Source organism: Mercenaria mercenaria, chromosome 13, assembly GCF_021730395.1.
Source record: "Mercenaria mercenaria strain notata chromosome 13, MADL_Memer_1, whole genome shotgun sequence".
NCBI lineage: Eukaryota > Metazoa > Mollusca > Bivalvia > Venerida > Veneridae > Mercenaria > Mercenaria mercenaria.
In genome coordinates this window covers 77,236,513-77,253,054 of record NC_069373.1, presented here as the reverse complement: position 1 = coordinate 77,253,054, position 16,542 = coordinate 77,236,513, and the positions used below count along the sequence as shown (strand labels likewise).

General features: G+C 36.2%; 1 protein-coding gene across 5 annotated transcripts in view; it reads left to right on the top strand.

The window, feature by feature from the left end:
• Nucleotides 1–16,542, top strand: part of LOC123528526 (histone deacetylase 11-like) — a 44,810-nt gene that overhangs the window by 18,284 nt on the left and 9,984 nt on the right. For all 5 annotated transcript variants that reach the window (XM_045308291.2, XM_045308290.2, XM_045308288.2 and 2 more), the window contains 3 exons: nucleotides 106–202; nucleotides 524–593; nucleotides 10,989–11,097. In XM_045308291.2, coding sequence (XP_045164226.2) covers nucleotides 106–202; nucleotides 524–593; nucleotides 10,989–11,097 — 276 coding nt within the window. The remainder of the gene's footprint in view (nucleotides 1–105; nucleotides 203–523; nucleotides 594–10,988; nucleotides 11,098–16,542) is intronic.

Here is a 16,542-nt window from a genome sequence, read left to right as displayed (position 1 = left end):
TATCCTTCATCCTCCTGATGTATCTTCTCTGCTTTACACACTGAGCTAACAGAGTTGACTCAAAATGGGCAAGAATGTTGGCTCTTATACATATTGTATTTACAGGGTAATGGACATGAGAGAGATTTTATGAATGATGAAAGTGTGTACATCATGGATGTGTATAACAGAGGAATATACCCACATGATGGATTTGCTAAACGTAAGAATGATAATTCAAACACTGTGAGATTTTATTGTAAGATATATGGAAATTTTATTTGTTTATTTGGATTTGATATCATGAATTGATGTATCCATGAAGTTCATGAAAATTAGTTCCTCTGGAAAAATAGTGATTTTATATTAGTCTGTCAATTCTTTCACATCTAAATTTTGAAATGCACAGCTAGCAGTTGCACTCTCAACTGAACTAAAGATCTTTGTAAGTTTTGCTTATTTGAGCTGGTATAATGTAGACTGACAAATGTAGATGTATTTATATGTGTACAAATTCATGGTTTATACTAATATGTATTTTCAGGTGCAATTAGAAAGAAAGTGGAATTAACTCATGGAACAGCTGATGATGAGTATCTTGATCAAGTCGAAAAGTAATTATTTTATTCAGGGTCCTTACTCATTAAAGACTTGCACCTAAGCCTTTTAATGACTGTTTTTTGTTTCCCCACCCCCCACACCCATGAATGGTGGAGGCATATAGATTTGCTCTTGTCCGTCCGTCCTTCCGAGAATGTGTCGCGCCTAGCTCCAAAAGTATTTGACGTAGAGTCACAAAACTTTACAGGAATGTTGGTCAGCATGTGTAGTTGTGCACCTGGGGTTTCGTGTCCGGATACATTCAGTCATGTAGGAGTTATGGCCCCTGACTTTGTAAAAATTGGTCATTTTAGTGTTGTGTCGCGCCTAGCTCCAAAAGTATTTGACATAGAGTCACAAAACTTTACAGGAATGTTGGTCAGCATGTGTAGTTGTGCAACTGGGGTTTCACGTCCAGATTCTTTCAGTATTGTAGAAGTTTTGGCCCCTGACTTAGTAAAAAATTGGTCATTTTAATGTTCTGTCGTGCATGCTCCAAATGTATTTGAACTAGAGTCACCAAAGTTTACAGGAATGTTGGTCAGCATGTGCAGTTGCAGGGGTCTAGCTAGGTCCAAATTTTTGGGAGAAGTCACTTCTCCCTCAAGCTGATTTAGGGAGAAGTGGGGAGACTTTAGGGAGAAGTGGGAACTTTAAGACTTTTTCTACCGCAATGATGTTGAGTGATTCGAAAGGGGGCTGTAATTTTCTTGTTTCTTGATAAAAAACATTGATGTGACCATTCATTTTCTTAGTTAGATCATTTCCAATACAGTGGTTATTGTTTTGTTACAAAATTCTGAAAAAAGTCGTTTTCAAAATTCAAGCCGATGCTACATGCCTGTTTCTCGTCGATTCGAGCTTTCTCATCGATTCGAGCCCTTGTATTTTAGTAAAATTCATGCTCATGTAGCATGTTCTTCCATCAGAAATTTGTGTCATTAACATTTTAAAATGCCTTGAAAAAAATTAGTCATGAAACCACTGAAAAATTGAGTAAATACCTGTTTTAATATTTTGCATCAAAAATTGCTTTTTTCAAAAGAAAATTACATAGTGGGTAATATTGTGAGCCCAAATTTCAAATTAAAAGCATCCTGAGCATATTTCAACTGTTGTAAGGAGTGAACAAGAAGTCAATCTTGATAGATATTTGCTTTATGGAAATAGAATATGCAAACATTAACACTTGATGACCTTCCAAATAAAGGGCTCGAATCGATGAGAAAGCTTTAAAATGATGTGGAGTTTGACCTCCTTCAGTCTTGTGCAAAAAGTACATGTAAAAGATGGTAACATTGTAATTCTTATTGCCCATTGTTAAATGCAAATATTTTTGTAACAAAAAAACAAAAATTATTCAATTGAACAGGTTTACAAAAATATGCACAACCCTATAAGATTTAAGAGGCTCGAATCAAGGAGAAAGCAGCATAAATGTAACCCGCCGAATTTTGGTTATATCTTGTACATGTATGAAGTGTTTATTATTAACACCAGCAAAGAAGTAGAAGTGTATTTATTTTTTATAGCTCTTTGCACCGAGTCATTCACCGAGAAATGTCAGTATCTCACTCGAAATATAAAACTGAAAGTAAAATGTGTACAGTAATCTAGAAATACATATTCAAATAAATTCATCGATGGAAGTCAATTTAACGTAGTTAATACATTACATGTCGTTCTTTTATCATAGATAACAAATAATTGTGTACCATATTCTAATTAATCGCATGGTTAATCAGCAGTTTCTTAAATAAAACATTGGTTTTTTTCGGCGACGCCGTCTAAATTCGTTTTCGTTACCTATGCCACGTGACTTCAGTTTGCAAATCAAACTGCTTGATAACGCATTATAGATAATTTATCAAAATGGAAGATTTATGCAACACTCTGCCTGATTGGACAAGAGTGTCAATTTCTTTCACTCTGTTGATTGTGCTACGCTGAGTGAAATGTAGACAAAGCGTTTATCCTAAACGACGCTGTTCACAGTTTTAAAGCCAACTTTGGCTCAGTATATTTAGCTAGAATATTGATATATCTCAAAATGATAAGTAAGTTTAATAAATATGATAAAAACCTGTTCAAATACCAAAATGTATCAAATTAAAGAAAGAGCTGAATACGGTCTGCGTATCACATGAATAAGGGTGTGATAAGAGTCTTTTATGTAGAGAAGTGCGTTTTAAAAGATTTTTATTACAATTGTCGTCTGTATATGAAAAGGTTTCTTGCTTTTGTGACTTATTCAGATTGCATATAAAAATGAGTACTTGTTTGCTTTGATATATTTGTTATAAATTATTTAACTAATTTATTATATATGAATATCTTTCTTTAGTATGGTATGCAAATATTGAACTCAGTTGAAATCTGTTTTGTTATATATATGCTATATAATGACTGAATCTCATTACACTGAAATAAGGGTACTCTGCATACAGTTTATCTATGTGATATAACTACGGTTAAACTTTGCTTATGAAACAGAAATATTGAAATAATTACAATTGTATGTTTTGCTTGACCTTCACTTTTTTATAGGTGTGACGTCATTGTCCAAAGATTCATGAATAACGAATATGCGTTTATTAAAGCGGGATCAGTTGGCCTATTTTAGAAATAAATAAAAATAATAAATAAAAAAATCCTTTAATTGATTTTTTTTCCATGTATTCTAATCAAACTTGATTTGTAGCATCTTTATTAGGCCCGCAGCCAACTTTGTTCAGCGGGGACATTTAACCCCTTTTAGGGGCTGCTAGAGCTAAAACTAGAAATGCCTTTATACAGCGTCTCATGAACAGCTTGGTGGATCTTTGTCATACTTGGGCTGGAGCATCATTATAAGGTCCTCTTCCAAATTTATTTATATAGGAACTTGGGCCCTATTAGGGACCACTATAGCTAAAAGTAGATATGCCTTTCTTCGCATTAACCACTAAAATGTAATGGATTTTTATCAAACTCGATGTGTAACAATATCGTAAGGTCTCCTGCTATTTTGTTACAAATGGGGATAGGGACCAATTTAGCTAAAAATATAAACACGTTTAATGACCTCTTCTCATGAACCGCTTTATGAATCTTCATCGAACCACTGCTGTAATTATTCGTCTAAGGATAAACGAAACAAAATTGCAACCCTACGAAACCTTTGCGAAAAATTAAAAGAGAACCATTTAAATTGTTAAAGTGCGGTGTTTAGTTTTGCAATTTGAAAAATGTTAGATGAAAGATGAATGTTAGATGAAAAATTTATAAACTTCTTTCCTTATTACAATTCGCCGACCATCATTTTTAAAGATATTTCTTGTTAAAGATATTTCTTGTTTAGCACTCGAACCTGATGACAATTAACGCGAAGTGTCAAAGACGTAAGCGCGGCGCTGATTGGCTTAACACAATAGACTCTGGTGTATCGGATAATTTGATTCGCTTTCACACTTCTCGGGATAATCTCGCAAGTACCTGAGGTAGGCGGAGCTTAAATTATGCTGCCGGTGTGTGTTTGTGTATTCGACACTCATTATGACACGGTGCAAATTGTCAACAGTCTGGGTAGCAGTAATTAGCGAGTGCGGAAATCAAAGAAAATAGGGCGACTTGCATTTCGCTTTGAGGTTAGGTCTGAGCGAAGTTTGAAGTTCTAGAGCGCCTATTTCGCTCAAGTCGCCCAGTCGCGAGAGCCCTGAGTTGTGCACCTGGGGTTCTGCGTCCGGATTCATTCAGTCGTGTAGGAGTTATGGCCCCTGACAGTTGAAAATTGGTCATTTTAATGTTGTGTCGCGCGTAGCTCCAAAAGTATTTGACCTAGAGTCACCATAGTTTACAGGAATGTTGGTCAGCATGTGCAGTTGTTCACCTGGAGTTTCGCGTCCGAATTCATTCAGTCTTGTAGGAGTTATGGCCCCTGACTTAGTTAAAAATTGGTCATTTTAATGTTGTGTCGCACGTAGCTCCAAAAGTATTTGACATAGAGTCACCAAAGTTTACAGGAATGTTGGTCAGCATGTGCAGTTGTGCACCTGGGGTTTCGCGTCCGGATTCATTCAGTATTGTAGGAGTTATGGCCCCTGACCACTACACAAGACCAGACTTCTTGTCCAGACTTACTCAAAAAATAACCTATGAAGTGTTCCCTTTAAGATTTTACTCAGCTAGGCCAGAGTTATGGCCAGCTAAGTGAAAAATACACATAAGGTTCTTAAAAGTTTGTGTTGCAAACATCTTAAAAATTGTGTAACCTGAGTCATTAAGGGGACGCATATTGCTACATTCACAGTTCATACAGAAATGAGGAAGGGTGGCATATTCAAGAAATCGATGGTGGAAAGATAAAAAACATATTCCTAAACTGATATAATAATGATGGACACCTGTAATTTTCAGTACTTTGTGGATAAGGATGTGGTATTATGAATGTAATAGGAAAACAGAGGTCTTTGTGAAAGTACATTCAACACAAAATATTAAGCCTTTGTAGAAGGAAAAAACAGGTTTTTTACAATAACAGTGTTACAAATAATGTTGATGGGATGAAATTTTCTTTCCAACACACCAGGTTTGCTTAAACAAGTAAAAATTTTTACGCCACGTCATTTCAGCTTGGGATGGACGCCATATTTCTCATTGATAAAAAAATGTAAACAAAAAAATCAGAGTGGGATAAGCATTGCAAGGGCATAACATGACATTCTACACAATGAATACCTTAGAACAGATATCTAAGATACTACACAGGTCAGGCGGGTTAAATGCATAATGTCGATAACTTAAAAATTCATCTTGAAAATGTGGTTAATTTTAGTTTATTTACATGGTTTTTAATTTTCCCACGACTTCTTGGGGATTCACTGCGAAATGTATTACTGCGCCCGACGAAAGGTAACTCTAATACATAAACAATGGGAGACAACTTAGGTGTCAGCACCTGTATGATTTTTAAAAAAAGACATGTCGATGATTACAATTTCTTATCAAATAATGAATCCTAATCAGATATTCATCTTTAATATTAGAAAATTATTAATTTCTGTGGACATTTATCAAAAAATATTACTTACAGTGGACTACTTTGCGCATCAAACTGGTTTCCGCTTCAGTTGTGAGGCACTTTCGTTATACTTTTTGACAACAATAACAAAACACAAAATGAATCAATAAAGTCACTTATAAACCGACTGCTACTTACATCAGTGTAAGTATAGTTGTTGTTGTAACATTATACTTGTTCATTACGCTATGAGATAAAATTTATCTTGAACTGCATAATCCATTAATCACGTTTAGATGATATTGCATTTACAACCGTTTTTTACGCGAATGACAGCATTCTCGTGCAACTCATGCAAACAGAGTTATGAAAAGTATGGTGGAGAATTCAAGGACAAATTATAAATGACATTAAAGTGAGGATAACTGTATGTTCCTCCAGTTTTGATCATTGACATTCCTGCTGTGTATTAGTAAGTTTTGTGAACAAGATTAGAATGTTACTTTTGCACATATACACATTGATTGGACCTCTAAACTAAATTTCATACCATATTTTAGGGCTTTTTAAGACAATACATTTTCAAAAGTTTGTTGAATGTATTTTGATATTTAAGTGCATTGTAGTTCATGAATACCATCATTGAAAATTAATAATGGCAACATTTCTAGGCCCTTATTGTAAGCCGCTCGACTTCTGTAACGATAAATGTTTAATGTAATAAGAGGAATATACTCTTTTAGTTTTGGAATGTGGCATTCCTTGACCACCATATCTTTTCTTATGCACTACTTTGTAAACAAACTAAATAATGTGTTTTAGTTTACATATGCAAAATGAAAAGCAAGACAGTGAACTTATTTCACTTTTTTTCTTTAAATTAGAATCTGTAGGAGATTGATAAATGTTTGGACAAGGTGAAGCACTATTATTTTCGCACAAAATAGTATTAATTGTTGACTTTGAATGTACACAAGAAGTCTTATGTAATTCAACAATAACTTTCTTGTTTCAGTTTTTCTCATTGTTATTTTAGTGAGCAATCCTTTGTGTACTTATAACAGTTGAAACAGTATCCATTTCATGTACCAAAACCTTGTACTTTTGTGCAGGTAAATTTTACCATACCCCACCCACTTTTTAGCTCACCTGCCACAAAGTGACAAGGTGAGCTTTTGTGATCGTGCGGTGTCCGTCGTCCGTCCGTGCGTCCGTGCATCCGTAAACTTTTGCTTGTGACCACTCTAGAGGCCACATTTTTCATGGGATCTTTATGGAAGTTGGTCAGAATGTTCATCTTGATGATATATAGGTCAAGTTCGAAACTGGGTCACGTGCCATCAAAAACTAGGTCAGTAGGTCTAAAAATAGAAAAACCTTGTGACCTCTCTAGAGGCCATATATTTCATAAGATCTTCATGAAAATTGGTCAGAATGTTCACCTTGATGATATCTAGGTCAAGTTCGAAACTGGGTCACGTGGGATCAAAAACTAGGTCAGTAGGTCTAAAAATAGAAAAACCTTGTGACCTCTCTAGAGGCCATATTTTTCATGAGATCTTCATGAATATTGGTCAGAATGTTTACCTTGATGATATCTAGGTCAAGTTCAAAACTGGGTCATGTAGGGTCAAAAACTAGGTCATTAGGTCTAAAAATAGAAAAACCTTGTGACCTCTCTAGAGGCCATATTTATCAATGGATCTTCATGAAAATTATTCAGAATGTTCACCTTGATGATATCTAGGTCAAGTTCGAAACTGGGTCACGTGGGATTAAAAACTAGGTCAGTAGATCTAAAAATAGAAAAACCTTGTGACCTCTCTAGAGGCCATATTTTTCATGAGATCTTCATGAATATTGGTCAGAATGTTCACCTTGATGATATCTAGGTCAAGTTCGAAACTGGGTCATGTGGGGTCAAAAACTAGGTCAGTAGATCTAAAAATAGAAAAACCTTGTGACCTCTCTAGAGGCCATATTTCTCAACAGATCTTCATGAAAATTGGTCAGAATGTTCACCTTGATGATATCTAGGTCAAGATCGAAACTGGGTCATGTGTGGTCAAAATCTAGGTCAGTAGGTCTAAAAAAAGGAAAACCTTGTGACCTCTCTAGGGGCGATATTTTTCAATGGATCTTCATGAAAATTGGTCAGAGTGTTTACCTTGAAGATATCTAGGTCAAGTTTGAAACTGGGTCACGTGGGGTTAAAAACTAGGTCAGTAGATCTAAAAATAGAAAAACCTTGTGACCTCTCTAGAGGCCATATTTTTCATGAGATCTTCATGAATATTGGTCAGAATGTTCACCTTGATGATATCTAAGTTAGTTTCGAAACTGGGTCACGTGGGGTCAAAAACTAGGTCAGTAGGTCTAAAAATAGAAAAAACCTTGTGACCTCTCTAGAGGCCATATTTCTCAACAGATCTTCATGAAAATTGGTGAGAATGTTCAGCTTGATGATATCTAGGTCAGGTTCGTAACTTGGTCATGTGCGGTCAAAAACTAGGTCAGTAGGTCGAAAAATAGAAAAACCTTGTGACCTCTCTGAAGGCCATATTTTTCATGAGATCTTCATGAAAATTGGTGAGAATGTTCACCTTGATGATATCTAGGTCAAGTTTAAAAGTGGGTCACGTGCCTTCAAAAACTAGGTCAGTAGGTCAAATAATAGAAAAACCTTGTGACCTCTCTAGAGGCCATATTTTTCAATGGATCTTCATGAAAATTGGTCAGAATTTTTTATCTTGATGATATCTAGGTCACATGTGCTCAAAAACTAGGTCACTATGTCAAACAATAGAAAAAAACGACGTCATACTCAGTTCAACACTGGGTCATGTGGGGATAGGTGAGCGATTCAGGACCATCATGGTCCTCTTGTTTCTAATTTCAAAAATGCGTCCCCTTAAACCATGTTACAGTGGCAGGAGCGGGGGGCACCTGTGTCCTATGGACACACATCTAGTTTCACTTTTTATCTTTTTGCTCTGTCATTGCTTAAAAAGCACAGATTGAAATGAAACTTTGCATGATTGTCTAGTCTGTAGGTACAGAAAGCACTGCACTATTTCATCAGTTTTTTAAGTTTGCTATAAAAGTTATGGCAAATTGAATATTTGTGCTGTTTAGTCAGACTTTAAACATTGATGGATATGGGTGCAGCTGTTGGTTGCAAATGATGATGGTATGTTGTGTCTGTTGTTCATATATACATGTATATCTATCAGTCCATCTATTCATCAACCTTCTTCCTTAAATGAGTTCTTTTCATGTACCATGTGATGGATCTCTCTTGAACTTGGTCTGCCGCATCCTTCAGTGAATATCACTTGTACTTGTTTATATGGTTCTTCTAAGCAGCAAACTGGGGTATCATAATGGGACAGTTAGAAAGCACAACTTTTCAAGTTTGCTATACTAGTAACTTTATCATTCAGTTTTAAACAAAATATACAAAAAGTACAGTGGAACAATGCAAGCCCTCTAGGCCAGTTGTTTTTATGCCCCCGAAGGGAGGCATATAGTTTTTGAACCGTCTGTCCGTCTGTCGGTCCGTCGGTCTGTCGGTCCGTCGGTCTGTCAGTCTGTCGGTCTGTCAGTCTGTCCGCAATTTTCGTGTCCGGTCCATATCTTTGTCATCGATGGATGGATTTTCAAATAACCTGGCAAGAATGTGTACCACAGTAAGACGACGTGTCGCGCGCAAGACCCAGGTCCGTAGCTCAAAGGTCAAGGTCACACTTAGACGTTAAAGGATAGTGCATTGATGGGCATGTCCGGTCCATATCTTTGTCATCCATGGATGGATTTTCAAATAACTTGGCATGAATGTGTACCACAGTAAGACGACGTATCATGCGCAAGACCCAGGTCTGTAGCTCAAAGGTCAAGGTCACACTTAGACATTAAAGGTCATTTTTCATGATAGTGCATTGATGGGCGTGTCCGGTCCATATCTTTGTCATTCATGCATGGATTTTAAAATAACTACGCATGAATGTGTGACACAGTAAGACGACGTGTCGCGCGCAAGACCCAGCTCCGTAGGTCAAAGGTCCTAAACTCTAACATCGGCCATAACTATTCATTCAAAGTGCCATCGGGGGCATGTGTCATCCTATGGAGACAGCTCTTGTTTATGTAAGATTTGTAATGTATATCTTATATTTCCTTGTGAAAATGGTTTTTCTTTGGTTTGAAATCACTATCAGTGTTATGAATATGTTTGTTTTTAAGCTATTCCAGTTTCCCATGTAACTGCTTTATTTTAAAAAATACTATGAAATCATTAAATTTCATGGGCTTAAGATTTCGTGGTTTGAGTCAAAATGGCTGTGTCTTGGGGGTTTAAATGCATGGAAATCAAAAGTTAAAAGATAAATATATATATAAGCATTTTGTTTGTTTGTTTGTTTGTTTGTTGAGATTTAATTGTGTGGATTGTTACAACCATTTTATTTATGAAAATTAGTCGTCAGTAAAAAAGTTTTTTTATGCATGTGCAGACATATTCAGTTTGTATATGGCACATAATTATTTAACATGAGCTCTTCAAAACTGTATTATTTGTGCAAATATTTAAGAAATAATATATCTAATTTAGTGATTTGTTGCTGATAAAAATTACTGTTTAGAGTTCAGATGCGAAAGGATTTATATCACAAAGGCGCAGCCCGAGTGATATAATAATACGCATCTGAACGACATACAATGATTTTATTCAAGAGCCAATCACTAAATGAAATATATTATTTCGATTCTAACACATTACCAAGGATTTTAAAATACATCCTTGATGACATTCGTTAAATATTTGCCCAATCTGACTAAAGTACTTGATCTTCTAAACGAAGATCTGAGAATGGCCTATTTACATTCGTCTTCTGTATATTTTGGATTTCCATTATTGCTATTTTTATGTTATCCAATCAGACGACTTGTTCGATTGTCAAAGGATAAGAAAAATATGCGGTTATTCCAGGACTCGAACCCGGGACCCCTCGCTTACAAAGCAAGTGGCCTACCGACTGAGCTAACCGGCTATCTGATACATTACGACATAAGAATTGTAAATATCAAAAGTCAATGCTACATGTAGATTTGCAAGATGTTGTAAGCTAGGCTCTGATTGGCTAGCGAAAGAGCCGTCAGAACGAGGCAATGAATAGGTCGTTTTCAGATCCTATGCGTAGCGTAATAGGATATGTACTTTAGTCAGATTGATATTTGCCTGTTTTCCATTGGTTTCTTTTCCAGCGTGCTTTGCCGTTTGACGCTAAGACGTAATAACTGTGACGTCAGAAAAATGAATTGTTGTATAATAACACACAGTTTTCAGCCTCCTTTGTTTAATAGGAAAATAAATTGGGTCATGTTAGAATTAAACATAACATTTTCTTTGCAGAAATTTAGATTCAGCGTTGAATGAATTTAAGCCAGATGTGATTGTTTACAATGCAGGCACAGATATATTAGATGGGGATCCGCTAGGAAACCTCTGCATAACCCCACAGGTATAACATATAACATACTGCTATGTATGAATTAATAGTATTTCATAGAATTGATTGATTCTCAAAAATTGTATCACTTCTGTGTTATAAGGGGTGAACAAAGTTGTCATTATTGCCCTCTGTAGAGATGCTGTATTGCAGAGAACAGGTTAGGACTTTGACGGAGGAAAAGGTTCTGTGGATGAGTGGTTCAGGTCACTGGCTTCACTGCTGTTTGAAACTTCGAATGGGATGTAGGATTATCATACCCTCAGATACTAATATCTGGGGGCTATACTGGATTCTGGTTTATATGTCCGTTGGTCCGTCCGACCACCTGTAGACGGAATTTGTCCGGGCTATTTCTCGGCAATTATTTGCCAGATTTCTATCAAACCTTGTAATTATTATCTGTAACAACCCGAGTTGTGCATGTGCAAAGCGGGTTTCATTTTAGATGATTTTTTACTTAGTTATGCCCCTTTGTTATTTTTTTCTTTATATGTATTACGGTCCTTATATGCCAGACTTTCATCAAACCTTGTAATTATCATTGATATCAAGTGAAGTTGTGCATGTGCAAAGTACTTTCCATTTGAATGGTTTTTATGCCCACCTTCGAAGAAGGATGGGTATATTATTTTGCAGATGTCGGCCGGTCGGTAAGTCAGTCGGTCTGTCAGTATGTAGACCAATCCGTTTCCAGATGATAACTCAAGAACGCTTGGGCCCAGATGCCCCATACTGATTTTGAGGTCAATAGATCAAAGGTCAAGGTCACAGTGGCCCAGAAAAATGAAACAGTTTCCGGATGATAACTCAAGAATGCTTGGGCCTAGGATCATGAAACTTGATAGGGAGGTTGGTCTTGACTAGCAAATGACCCCTATTGATTTTGAGGCCAGTAGGTCAAAGGTCAAGGTCTCAGTGACCCGAAGCAGTTAAACCGTTTCTGTACGATAACTTAAGAACACTTGGGCCTAGGATCACAAAACTTGATAGGGAGGTTGATCATGATCAGCAGATGACCCCTATTTATCTTGAGATCAGTGAAGGTCAAGGTCAAGGACACAGGGACCTGGAACAGTTAAACGGTTTCTGGATGATAACTCAAGATCGCTTGGAGCCTAGGATCGTGAAAGTTGATAGGGAGATTGGTCATGACCAGCAGATGACCTCTATTGGTTTTGAGGTCAAAGGTCAAAGTCACATTGACCCGAAACAGTTAAACCATTTCAGGACGAGAACACTTAGGCCTAGGATCATGAAACTTATAGGGAGGTTGATCATGACCAGCAAATTACCCTTACTGATTTTGAGGTCAATACATCTAAGGTCAAGGTCACATTGACCCAGAACAGTAGAACTTTCTTGTACAGTCACCATATAATTTCTGTTTCTTGTGCAATTACTGAATGCATCAAGGGGGGTATTTCGAGTTCCACGAGCTCTTGTTCACATAGTTATGGCCCTTTATTAATTTTTTCTTCATATGTATATGGAAAAAAATTGTCTGCACTATTTTTTAGTTATTGTATGCCGGACTTTTATCGAACAATTGTTTTTATTTTATTACTCAAAATAAAAACCAATTATCTCATACAACACTCTTTATTCATCAAGAATATGCATTGATACTTACAACGATAGTTAAACATACGCATGATACATTTTGTAATAATTTAATTAAATTCAGTAAAAGTATATTGACAATATTGGGAGTTGATCGGCCGCTCATGACTCAACAAGGGTCTCACCGTGTAAAGTCGTTAAAAGCACAGCAAAATCCGTCGACCGAGAGGAGAACAGACGCACCAACCCAAGGCTTGCAAAAACAACGCAACTGCGCAATCCATCGAACTTCGAATTGTGAATCCAACCCAGCCCGGGTGTCACCGGGATGCGGTCAAATGCACAACCCTAGCCAATGTAAAGCGAGGCAATATAACACAACGGACCACAAGGCAAAGCAATGCAAGACACTTTGTACTTTGTAACAGGTATCACTCAAACAACGCAAAGTAACGCAAGACACTTTGTACTTTGTAACAGGTGTCACTCAAAGGCAAAGCAACACAGGACACTTTGCACTTTATAACAGGTATCACTCAAATGCAAACACACAACAATTTCAATTGAACGTCGAGCTACCATTCCACCCATTTCGGGTTTCACCGAGAATGAGCGAAACCGCAACACGAGTCAATGAAAGGCAAGGCAAGGCAAGGCAAAGTGACACCACTGAGAGCAACGCAACATACGCAACACACGCAACACTAGGAATCGCCAAGTACTAGGGCAAAACCTTTTACTATCCAGTTAACACAAACTGGTAAACATATGATACCCCAAAGTACGCAACTTGAATGCAAACATACAGACACCGTATCCGCCCACCTCACGGCCGACAGAATTTTACCGCCAACATATTATGAGCGACAATATCCATCAAGCCAGTATTATAAATAAACACCTTTTACTTATAGTATTATGACAAGATGAAGAAAAACTAATATTAAGGTCTATCAAATGTCACAGTTAAAAAGCCAATGTCCTACATAATAATTGTTACCACAAATAATAGCAGAATTTTCTTAGAGATATCCAACTGTGATCACAAAGTTTTTAAGTTCACATAACATAATATTTACGACAGTCAATACTTCCTATAATTATTTTCCTGTCCTTGAATTTCATGTCAATACGACACATTTAACTTAAAAAGTGAAACTTATTCTAATAATTTTATTACTTCACTATTGTCTTCTTGTACATTTAGTTTATATATTTTAATATTAGAAATACATATATTAATATCAATCAACTATCCCGTGCCTTTTTAAAGAAGTATAAAATTCTTTCAAATTATACTGGAGAGTCTTATACAAATATAGTCACGCCCATGCTAAACCGTTTTCTTAAATAACAAAATTTATATACACTGCATCAAAATGTCTCAGTTTTTTCTTCGTAACACGGTATGAACATCTCACATTTGGAAGTCCTTGGTCACGTAACAAGATGACATCTAGCCCCGTCATACATTTTGATGGCTGGATGTGTTATCTCCTGCAGTGTTATTGCTCTCCGGTATATCACCTTCATCAATTTACTTTGGCACGGTTTAACCCTGCAATTGTAAGTAAAAAGACGGCAGTACCTAACAACTCAGTCGTCAAGACCGGGTGGACAATAACAATTAACTTGAACTAGAACATCAACGTTAGCTATTGTTAAATAGATGGATTTTATGCAAATTTCCTTTACAACTTTGAACCAATTTCATAAAACATTCCACAGATGATGTAAGATCAACATAAATAGATCAGTAAAGTGTATATAAAATACTGACAGAGTATTCTAGCAAGTTGTTAAAACTACAATACTAGCCCGAAATTAAAGATGCAAAGCTCTATGTTTCGAAAGTTTCCTATAAATACAGGGTGTGGCGGGCGGGTAGTTTTGACGTTACCGACGGTGTAGCTAGCAAAATGTGAGAGAACTGCACGAGATTATTGGTATTTATATTATATCGACTGGGTACCAGTATCAATAGGAACCAGTTCAGATCAGCCAAGTGTAACAATATCGATGACACGTTTATCTACGAAAACAGCCGACAATTTAATAAACTAGCAGACGGTAATTAACGAGCAACAATTTGAGAAAAAATAAATTAAATTATTTTAATTCTAAAATAATTTCCATTATTATCAGCATTGGTACCAGTGTAGTTGTGCATGTGCGAAGCACGTTCCATTTGAATGCTTTATCATGAAGTTATGGCCATTTATTTGTTTCCGATACAAATAAGAGTTACATTGGAAAAAAACTTCAATAATTTTCTAAAATATTTCATATGCTGTTAACTAGTTGACGACACTTAGTGATTACATGGTCCCTTGACCAAGACCTTGACTTACTGACCTACTTTCTTCTATTTTAAGATATTTACATTAAATTTGGACCACTTGTACAGTTTTGAACACATATCTCAAAACTGATTTTCAGTGATTTTGATTTTGACCTACTAACTTTCAATGATCTTGATTTTGACATACTGACCTACTTTCTTCTTTCTAAGGTACAGCAATGAAATTTGGAAATCTTACACAGTTTTGCACAACATTTTTAGCTCGACTATTTCGAAGAATAGTCTAGCTATTCTACTCACCCTGGCGTCGGTGTCAGCGTCACACCTTGGTTAAGTTTTTGCATGCAAGTACATACAGCCATCAATTAAAGGCATATAGCTTTGAAACTTATTTTTTCTTTTTCTAGGTCAATTACCAACCTCTCTGGGTCAAGTCCCATAACTCTGACATGTATTTTGAGCAAATTATGGCCCCTTTTGGACTTACAAAATTTTGGTTAAAGTTTTACATGCAAGTTACTATCTCCAAAACTAATGCAGATATTGATTTGAAACTTCACATGTGTCTTCGGGGTTATAAAACTAGTTGATAGCAGCAAGTCCCATAACTCTGACTTTCATTTTGGCCAAATTATGCCCCCTTTTGGACTTAGAAAATTCTGGTTAAAGTTTTGCGTGCAAGTACATACAGCTATTTCTAAAAGGCATATAGATTTGAAACTTATTTTTTCTTTTTCTAGATCAATTACCAACCTCACTAGGTCAAGACCCATAACTCTGACATGTATTTTGAGCAAATTATGCCCCCTTTTAGACTTAGAAAATTTTGGTTTAAGTTTTACATGCAAGTTATTATCTCCAAAACTAATGCAGATATTGATTTGAAACTTCACATGTGTCTTCGGGGTTATACAACTAGTTGATAGCAGCAAGTCCCATAACTCTGACCTTCATTTTGGCCAAATTATGTCCCCTTTTGGACTTAGCAAATTCTGGTTAAAGTTTTGCGTGCAAGTACATACAGCTATTACTAAAAGGCATATAGATTTGAAACTTATTTTTTCTTTTTCTAGATCAATTACTAACCTCACTGGATAAAGTCCCATAACTCTGGCATGTATTTTGGGCAAATTATGCCCCCTTTTGGACTTTGAAAATTCTGGTTAAAGTTTTACATGCAAGTTTTTATCTCCAAAACTAATGCAGATATTGAATTGAAACTTCACATGTGCCTTCGGGGTTATAAAACTAGTTGATAGCAGCAAGTCCCATAACTGATATGCATTTTGGTCAAATTATTCCCCCTTTTGAACTTAAAACTCTTTTGATATTTAACCTTTTTGGGTAATATTTTCCTGCTTCTAGGACAATATTTCGAATAGTTGAGCTTGGCTGTCTTACAGACAGCTCTTGTTTATGTATCTTTGTACATTTTCTTCCTGTACAATATACAAATTTTATCATATTTTCAATACCCCTGTTCCTCTGACAATAAGCTGCTGTCTGGGAGTATTCATCGTTTTGTTTCATGTAAGGAAGCTATCTGTCTGGCTTATGGAAGGTTGGTGGTTCTACCAAGGTGCCAGCTGATG